The sequence below is a fragment of the Nerophis lumbriciformis genome, linkage group LG03, assembly GCF_033978685.3.
Source record: "Nerophis lumbriciformis linkage group LG03, RoL_Nlum_v2.1, whole genome shotgun sequence".
Classification (NCBI taxonomy): Eukaryota; Metazoa; Chordata; class Actinopteri; order Syngnathiformes; family Syngnathidae; genus Nerophis; species Nerophis lumbriciformis.
This window is the reverse complement of record NC_084550.2, coordinates 62,260,001-62,270,000: the sequence shown is the minus strand read 5'-3', so window position 1 is coordinate 62,270,000 and position 10,000 is coordinate 62,260,001. Positions and strand designations below refer to the sequence as shown.

General features: G+C 43.0%; 1 protein-coding gene across 3 annotated transcripts in view; it reads left to right on the top strand.

Annotated features, from left to right (window-relative positions):
* lmcd1 (LIM and cysteine-rich domains 1) overlaps positions 1–9,619 on the top strand; it is a 38,590-nt gene extending 28,971 nt beyond the window's left edge. For 2 of the 3 annotated variants that reach the window (XM_061940845.2, XM_061940852.2), the window contains exon 7: positions 257–6,146. In XM_061940845.2, coding sequence (XP_061796829.2) covers positions 257–367 — 111 coding nt within the window. In that variant the 3' untranslated portion in view covers positions 368–6,146. Of the gene's footprint in view, positions 1–256; positions 6,147–9,520 lie in introns of those variants that run through there. The other variant, XM_072912862.1, reaches the window with a different exon arrangement.
* Positions 9,620–10,000: the final 381 nt, after the last annotated feature.

Below are 10,000 nucleotides of genomic sequence, written 5' to 3'. Positions count from 1 at the left end.
TCAGTTCCATTGGCAGCAAAACAGGCCCAGAGTATAATACTACCACCACCATGCTTGACGGTAGGAGTGGTGTTCCTGGGATTAAAGGCCTCACATTTTCTCCTCCAAACAGCTCCATTTTTGTTTCATCCGACCGGATTCAGACGACTTCCTGATGTGGCCTGAATCCGATGCCAAAAGATCCAAAATGTCACGCCCCAAAAGACAGTGATGATGAACGCTTGTACTCACAGTACCTTCCCTTCTTGTCTCACAGCTGATCTTCTGCAAGTCTTTTCGCACCGCACAAGATGGAAGGACCTGGCACGCCGACCACGACTGCTGCTGGAGGTGCGGACAAAGCTGGGACACACCCTGCCAACACTGACACATCCTCTGTGTGGGTTAGCATGACATATTGATGATAATAAGAATAACGAACGGCACCTTTTGAAGTGTGCGTCCGCCAGGATAGCGAGTAGTGTTGCAGTGTTCCCAGGACTGAGTGCTGTTTAAAAGACACTCGGCAGTGAAGTGCTGCTCCATAAGTGCTAACGACATGTTTGCTGGACGACTCAGAGTCCAAACTACTTAAGGACCGGCTGATTTATGGCCTCTTAAACGGCCAACGGTGACGTGATCCAGATGTGCTGCTAGCGCGGCGAGGGGATGAAACGTCACATGTCGTGTCAGAGCAGACTTTTAAAAAAAAAAAAAAGGTTGATTTAAACTTCCGAAAAACTGGACGGAATTTGACGAAAGGTACTTTCAACTCTGGGTGCTATGTGCTTGTTAGCTTCTTTCTGCTAATCCTCTCTGCTCTTTCTTTGCACAAGTCGTAGTCCCAAGAAAAATGACCCTCTCGAGTTTGCCCTAAACTGTGTCAAATACCCTATTTACTCCAGTTAACCACTGGAACACATGCCAGCGAGTGTCGTGCTTTTAGCTCATTGGCTAGCGGTCTCAACTTTTAATCAGGGGATACAGTTCAAGCCCGAGAAGGATGCAGGGTTTGGACCAGGCGGGTTACTTTGGTGCCGTGACCCGGATTGTCTTAGGGGTGTGAGTGTAATCATGTTGGACACTAAGCTGACAGCTCTTCCCAGGGCTTGAACTAGATCCCCTGATTAAAACTTCAGACCGTTAGCCAATGAGCTAAAAGCACAAGCTGTCAGCTTAGTGTCAAATATGATTACACTCACATCCCTAAGACAACCCGGGTCACGGCTCCAAACTAACCCGCCTGGTCCAACCCGTGCGTCCTTCCAAGAGCTCAAACTAGATCCCCTGATTAAAACTTGAGACCGTTAGCCAATGAGCTAAAAGGACGAACTGTCAGCTTAGTGTCCAACATGATTACACTCACACCCCTAAGACAATCCGGGTCACGGCTCCAAACTAACCCGTGCGTCCTTCCAAGAGCTCGAACTAGATCCCCTGATTAAAACTTGAGACCACTAGCCAATGAGCTAAAAGCCCGAGCTGTCAGCTTAGTGTCCAACATGATTACACTCACACCCCTAAGACAACCCGTGTCACGGCACCAAAGTAACCCGCCTGGTCCAACCCCTGCCTCCTTCCCAGGGCTCGAACTGGATCCCCTGATTAAAACTCGAGACCACTGGCCAATGAGCTAAAAGCACGAGCTGTCAGCTTAGTGTCCAACATGATTACACTCACACCCCTAAGACAACTCGGGTCACGGCACCAAAGTAACCCGCCTGGTCCAACCCTTGCGTCCTTGCCAGGGCTTGAACTAGATCCCCTGATTAAAACTTGAGACCGTTAGCCAATGAGCTAAAAGGACGAACTGTCAGCTTAGTGTCCAACATGATTACACTCACACCCCTAAGACAATCCGGGTCACGGCTCCAAACTAACCCGCCTGGTGCAACCCGTGCGTCCTTCCAAGAGCTCGAACTAGATCCCCTGATTAAAACTTGAGACCGTTAGCCAATGAACTAAAAGCACAAGCTGTCAGCTTAGTATCCAATATGATTACACTCACACCCCTAAGACAACCCGGGTCACGGCTCCAAAGTAACCTGCCTGGTCCAACCCTTGCATCCTTCCCAGGGCTTGAACTAGATCCCCTGATTAAAAGTTGAGACCGTTAGCCAATGAGCTAAAAGGACGAGCTGTTAGCTTAGTGTCCAATATGATTACACTCACACCCCTAAGACAACCTGGGTCACGGCACCAAAGTAACCTGCCTGGTCCAACCCTTGCATCCTTGCCAGGGCTTGAACTAGATTCTTTGATTAAAACTTGAGACCACTAGCCAATGAGCTTAAAGGATGAGCTGTCAGCTCAGTGTCCAACATGATTACACTCACACCCCTAAGACAATCCGGGTCACGGCTCCAAACTAACCCGCCTGGTCCAACCCCTGCGTCCTTCCAAGAGCTCGAACTAGATCCCCTGATTAAAACTTGAGACCGTTAGCCAATGAACTAAAAGCACAAGCTGTCAGCTTAGTGTCCAATATGATTACACTCACACCCCTAAGACAACCCGGGTCACGGCTCCAAAGTAACCTGCCTGGTCCAACCCTTGCATCCTTCCCAGGGCTTGAACTAGATCTTAAAAGTTGAGACCGTTAGCCAATGAGCTAAAAGGACGAGCTGTTAGCTTAGTGTCCAATATGATTACACTCACACCCCTAAGACAACCCGGGTCACGGCACCAAAGTAACCTGCCTGGTCCAACCCTTGCATCCTTGCCAGGGCTTGAACTAGATTCTCTGATTAAAACTTGAGACCACTAGCCAATGAGCTTAAAGGATGAGCTGTCAGCTCAGTGTCCAACATGATTACACTCACACCCCTAAGACAATCCGGGTCACGGCTCCAAACTAACCCGCCTGGTCCAACCCGTGCGTCCTTCCAAGAGCTCGAACTAGATCCCCTGATTAAAACTTGAGACCGTTAGCCAATGAACTAAAAGCACAAGCTGTCAGCTTAGTGTCCAACATGATTACACTCACATCCCTAAGACAACCCGGGTCACGGCTCCAAACTAACCCGCCTGGTCCAACCCTTGCATCCTTCCCAGGGCTTGAACTAGATCTTAAAAGTTGAGACCGTTAGCCAATGAGCTAAAAGGACGAGCTGTTAGCTTAGTGTCCAATATGATTACACTCACACCCCTAAGACAACCCGGGTCACGGCACCAAAGTAACCTGCCTGGTCCAACCCTTGCATCCTTGCCAGGGCTTGAACTAGATTCTCTGATTAAAACTTGAGACCACTAGCCAATGAGCTTAAAGGATGAGCTGTCAGCTCAGTGTCCAACATGATTACACTCACACCCCTAAGACAATCCGGGTCACGGCTCCAAACTAACCCGCCTGGTCCAACCCGTGCGTCCTTCCAAGAGCTCGAACTAGATCCCCTGATTAAAACTTGAGACCGTTAGCCAATGAACTAAAAGCACAAGCTGTCAGCTTAGTGTCCAACATGATTACACTCACATCCCTAAGACAACCCGGGTCACGGCTCCAAACTAACCCGCCTGGTCCAACCCTTGCGTCCTTCCCAGGGCTTGAACTGGATCCCCTGGTTAAAAGTTGAGACCGTTAGCCAATGAGCTAAAAGGACGAGCTGTTAGCTTAGTGTCCAATATGATTACACTCACACCCCTAAGACAACCCGGGTCACGGCACCAAAGTAACCTGCCTGGTCCAACCCTTGCATCCTTGCCAGGGCTTGAACTAGATTCTCTGATTAAAACTTGAGACCACTAGCCAATGAGCTTAAAGGATGAGCTGTCAGCTCAGTGTCCAACATGATTACACTCACACCCCTAAGACAATCCGGGTCACGGCTCCAAACTAACCCGCCTGGTCCAACCCGTGCGTCCTTCCAAGAGCTCGAACTAGATCCCCTGATTAAAACTTGAGACCGTTAGCCAATGAACTAAAAGCACAAGCTGTCAGCTTAGTGTCCAACATGATTACACTCACATCCCTAAGACAACCCGGGTCACGGCTCCAAACTAACCCGCCTGGTCCAACCCTTGCGTCCTTCCCAGGGCTTGAACTGGATCCCCTGGTTAAAAGTTGAGACCGTTAGCCAATGAGCTAAAAGGACGAGCTGTCAGCTTAGTGTCCAATATGATTACACTCACACCCCTAAGCCAACCCGGGTCACGGCACCAAAGTAACCCGCCTGGTCCAACCCCTGCCTCCTTCCCAGGGCTTGAACTGGATCCCCTGATTATAACTTGAGACCACTAGCCAATGTCCAACATGATTCTGTCAGGAGGTGAGGTTTGTATACACACGAGCTAGTATTCAATACACTCACACCCCTAAGCCAACCCGGGTCACGGCATCAAAGTATAGCTGAATGTCACAGGTGTCAAACTCAAGGCCCGGGGGCCAGATCTGGCCCGCCACATCATTTTACATGGCCCGCGAAAGCCTGGAAATGTCCATAAATAAAGCACTTTGTCTTTCTTCGTAAATGTATTCCTCCTTTCCATTTTGACAGAAAAAAATTATGAATATTGCACATATTTTAATCTGTAATATTATCTGATCGGCAACAAATATATCATTATATATCGTATTACAATTTTGGGGGTAAAAACAAATATTTCTCACCTTGATCTCATTTTGGATGTAAAAAAAAGAATCCAATGCACAGGCAATTGTTTAATATCATGAGGCAATAATACATTTAATTTAATATATATATTTATTTTATTTTTTTTTATTTTATTTCATTTTATTTTTTTTATTTTTTTTACTGTGACATGTGGTCCCCTGAAGGCAGCCATAACTACAATGTGGCCCCTCAATGCAAACATGTTTGACACCCCTGCCATATATGATACTATATATATAATTATATATATTATATATTGTCACGTTGTGTAAATGGTAAATAAAAAGAGAATACAATGATTTGCAAAACCTTTTCAACTTATATTCAATAGAATAGACTGCAAAGACAAGATGCTTAATGTTCGAGCGGAGAAACGTTTTTTTTTTTGCAAATATTAGCTCATTTGGAATTTGATGCCTGCAACATGTTTCAAAAAAGCTGGCACACGTGGCAAAAAAGACTGAGAAAGTTGAGGAATGCTCATCAAAGACTTATTTGGAACATCCCACGGGTGAACAGGCTAATTGGGAACAGGTGGGTGCCATGATTGGGTATAAAAGCAGCTTCCATGAAATGCTCACTCATTCACAAACAAGGATCGGGCGAGGGTCACCACTTTGTCAACAAATGCGTGAGCAAATTGTCGAACAGTTTAAGAACAACATTTCTCAACCAGCTATTGCAAGGAATTTAGGGATTTCAACATCTACGGTCCATAATATCATCAAAAAGTTCATAGAATCTGGAGAAATCACTGCACGTAAGCGGCAATGCCCGTGACCTTCGATGCATCAAAAAGTGACATCAGTGTGTAAATGATATCACCACATGGGCTCAGGAACACTTCAGAAAAAACACTGTCAGTAACTACAGTTGGTCGCTACATCTGTAAGTGCAAGTTAAAACGCTTACTATGCAAAGCCAAACCCATTTATCAACAACACCCAGAAACGCTAAATACGACAACGGAGACCCCGGACTGTTGAACAACTTAAGCTGTACATCAAGCAAGAATGGGAAAGAATTCCAATTCAAAAATGTGTCTCCTCAATTCCCAAACGTTAATGAGTGTTGTTAAAAGGAAAGGCCATGCAACACAGTGGTAAAAATGTCCCTGTGCCAACTTTTTTGCAATTTAATGATTATTTGAAAAAAAAAAAAAAAGTTTCTCAGTGTGAACGTTAAGTATCTTGTCTTTGCAGTCTATTGAATATAAGTTGAAAAGGATTTGTAAATCATTGTATTCACAACGTGACAACTTCACTGCTTTTGGGTTTTGTATTATATTTCATTTTTCAAGATGCCCGCTACTCTCTGCAGTTAAGTAATTATGCCTGCAGCCACTACAGGATTGAAAGTATACAATATGCACCAAAGTTGCTTCGAGCTTTCCCGGTTTTGATGTTTTGAAATGAGCTTGAAAGTCTTTTTCTTTTGCTTAGTGTGTTTCGCAATTTGCTCAAATACTATTATTTCTTTTGACTGCTGAAAGTGAAAGTGAATATAAAATTAAAGCTGATTTTGCATCTTTGTGTTCAACGCAAAAATCATGTCGGCATCTTTTTGAAGGTCAAACGTTTGATCAATGAGTCACTGGGAGTGTTTTTCCGAAGGTGAGAACTTCCACCAGTGTGGGATTGACCTACTCCCTGCAGGAATGTGAGCTTTTGACGTTTCCCTCGCCAGCGTTCCTTGGAAGTTGCGTCACCCATTTCCTGAGGCATGAAAGAAACACCACTTAAGGGTATTTTTATCCCCAAAATGAGAGTTTTGATGTCTCCATGAATGCCTTCTGGGTCATTTTAGGGTGGATTAGCATCATTCCAGAACACCTAAAGCTGATAAATTGGTGTGTATGTATTAGGGTTGTACGGTATACTGGTACTAGTATAGTATCGCGGTACTAATGAATCAAAAACGGTACTATATTGTGTTTGAAAAGTACCGGTTCCCGGGCATGACGTCAAATCGTGACTTTGCTGGTTTTACGAGTAGAGGAGCATGTTCGGCAGCGCACAACCACTGAGTATTTACAAGCAGACACAGTGTGTAGACAGAAAATTAAATTTAATTACATATACATATACATATATATATATATATATATATATATATATATATATCCCATCCATCCATCCATTTTCTACCGCTTATTCCCTTTGGGGTTGCGGGGAGGACATGCAAACTCCACACAGAAAGATCCCGAGCCCGGGATTGAACCCAAGACTACTCAGGACCTTTCGTATTGTGAGGCAGATGCACTAACCCCTCTACCACCGTGCTGCCTATATATATATATATATATATATATATATATATATATATATATATATATATATATATATATATATATATATGTGTATGTATATATACGTGTATATATGTGTATGTATATGTAATTTAATTAAAGAATTAATACAAAAAAATATATATTTATATATTACATATATATACACACCTATGTGTGTGTGTATATATATATATATATATATGTGTGTGTGTGTATTATGATAAATGATAAATGGGTTGTACTTGTATAGCGCTTTTCTACCTTCAAGGTACTCAAAGCGCTTTGACACTACTTCCACATTTACCCATTCACACACACATTCACACACTGATGGAGGGAGCTGCCATGCAAGGCGCTAACCAGCACCCATCAGGAGCAAGGGTGAAGTGTCTTGCTCAGGACACAACGGACATGACGAGGTTGGTACTAGGTGGGGCAGGGCCGGCCCGTGGCATAGGCCGTATAGGCAAATGCTAAGGGCGCCGTCCATCAGGGGGCGCCACACCAGTGTCACAAATGTTGGAGAAAAAAAAAAAAAATTGGTACTATTATTTCTAAATACAAAAAACTAATCCCACGTTAATTAAAATGTAAAGTAAAGCCTATTTAATAGAAATATTATTTGTTACAACATTACGCCCCCCCCCCCCCTTCCCCCCGCACGGTGCGCCCCTCCCTTCCCGTATCATGACTCGGACGTCACCACATCAAAAGATCAACACAAGATGTCAAAACGGCCAAAACTGTCAGGTGCCCAGGGAAGAAAAAAGAGAAAAGAGGAGGAGAAACGAGAAAAAGACAGAGGTAGCAGGTAGGTAACGTTAGCCTACATGAAATTATTTGTCTCTTACACAATGTGATAGTAGCTGGCTTTTTAGCATTAAGCTAATGTTACATGATTCGGCAATTGCTAATCAATAAATAGCTAGTTCTGTTTTAACGTCGGGTTAATATTGTGGAGGGGGCTAAATTGTTATGGAAAATAATAATGTAACGTTAGGTAATTACCAGAGGTGGGACCAAGTCATTGTTTTGCAAGTCACAAGTAAGTCTCAAGTCTTTGCCCTCAAGTCCGAGTCAAGTCCCGAGTCAAGACAGGCAAGCCCCGAGTCAAGTCCAAAGTCAAGACTGGAAAGTCTCAAGTCAAGTCCTAAGTCCTGCATTTTGAGTTTCGAGTCCTTTCAAGTCCTTTTAACCACAGACTAATATATTAACACAGATTGTGTATGCTTTTCAAACGCTGTATTTATTTATTAAAACAAGTGCATTTTAAATTGCAGGAAAGAAAATTGTGCTGACATTGCACTTTATAATAGCACTATTAACTAGTCATTTTGAACATAACAAAAAAGTTGTACTTTTTATATGTCAGGGCCCTATGCTGCATTGCATTTGCAAAAGACCAAATTAGCCAAGAGTCTGTCAGTCATTTGTGCACGATGGGGGCGTAGTATGATGCCACCATGGCTGAAAACTCACTCCACTGGAGCACTGGAGGCAGGCACTGCCAAGACACTACACTACAAATAAAAGTCACGTTACTTAGCCAATAAACGTTATCTTACATTCAAAACTTACCGTTCTTTGTGCAACTTCAAATGCCGGACGAAGTTGGAAGTTGTTGCCTCTCCATCAGTAATTTTCGAACCGCATGTGTTGCATACTGCAAACCGTTTTGTGTTGACCACCTCGTAATTTTTATACCCAAACAAAATTATTTTAGGTATCATTTTTTGTTCACTGGCGTGTGGTTTGGACATGTCTTCTTCGTTGGTTGTCCTGCAATTTGATTGGATGAATGCTGTGTGATGAAAACAAAGCAGATCTAATTTGATTGGCTGTTGTACTGAGACCACACCAGCTGACACACGCAACGCTGATAGACAAGTACACGATGAAAAATACGGAGCGCTCCCGAATAACTTTTTCATCTTTGGGTTTTGGGGAAAGTAGCAAGTCATGTCAAGTCATGTCAATTCAAAAGGCTCAAGTCCAAGTGAAGTCACAAGTCATTGATGTTAAAGTCTAAGTCGAGTTGCAAGTCTTTTTACATTTTGTCAAGTCGAGTCTAAAGTCATCAAATTCATGACTCGAGTCTGACTCGAGTCCAAGTCATGTGACTCGAGTCCACACCTCTGGTAATTACAGTACTCCCACCTTACATTTCTCAGGGACATTTGTATTAGATCTTTTAAGCAGGTGTTTTTTGTTTACATTGTTATTGCCTTCTGGTTAGCTAATGTTTGCCCTGCAGGTAATAGTCACTTTTCCACCCCTTTATATATTAGGTATAGTTGTAAACCGAGTTGTTAAAGTGCACATCAATAATGTTAATTAAGCAATATCACATGAGAGGGAATGCTGTTTTTTAATTTAAGCACTGCTGTGATTCGGTTAAAGATAATCATAACATAACATTCTCATATAATATATTATACTGTTACTTTGCATTCTGCTATTCAGCATTTCACTGTAATGATGACAATAAATTGAATCTAATCTAATTTGCATATCAGTTAACATCATACATATATCTCTTTGGTTTTTCATCTATATTATATCATTTCATTTTATTCCTGGAATCATTTGTTTTTATTATTAAACTGTAATACTCAATGGTGTCACATACTCCTCTCTTCAGATGCACTGTTGGAAGTTTCTAAATCCCACCCCTGGGCCATCTACCACATCTACCGCTGCTGCCTCCACTTCAGCAGCACAACCCACCAGTTTTGCAGCAGCAAAACATACAGCCATCTCTTCACTTGATGAGAGATTTCAGAGCTTTGGAGAGGTGAATGACAAGTTTGGAGTACCGGTACTCCTCAATTTCCACAACTTACAAAAAGAAGAGCTGCTACAGCCCTGAGTACTACTCTGACCCATGACAGCCAGCTGGACATTAATGGCACAGAACTTGCAATGGAAATGCAGAATTTCCCACCATTGCCATCAAAGAACACGACAAACATGGAACTCTTGACCTTCCTGCATGAGAAGAAGCTGGCAGAAATGTACCCCAACATGTGGGTTGCTCTGAAAATCTCTATTAAAAAGCACAAATAGAGAACTCTGTAGGATCCCCTTTTTTTGTAATATAGTTGTTAAAGTCATACTGGTT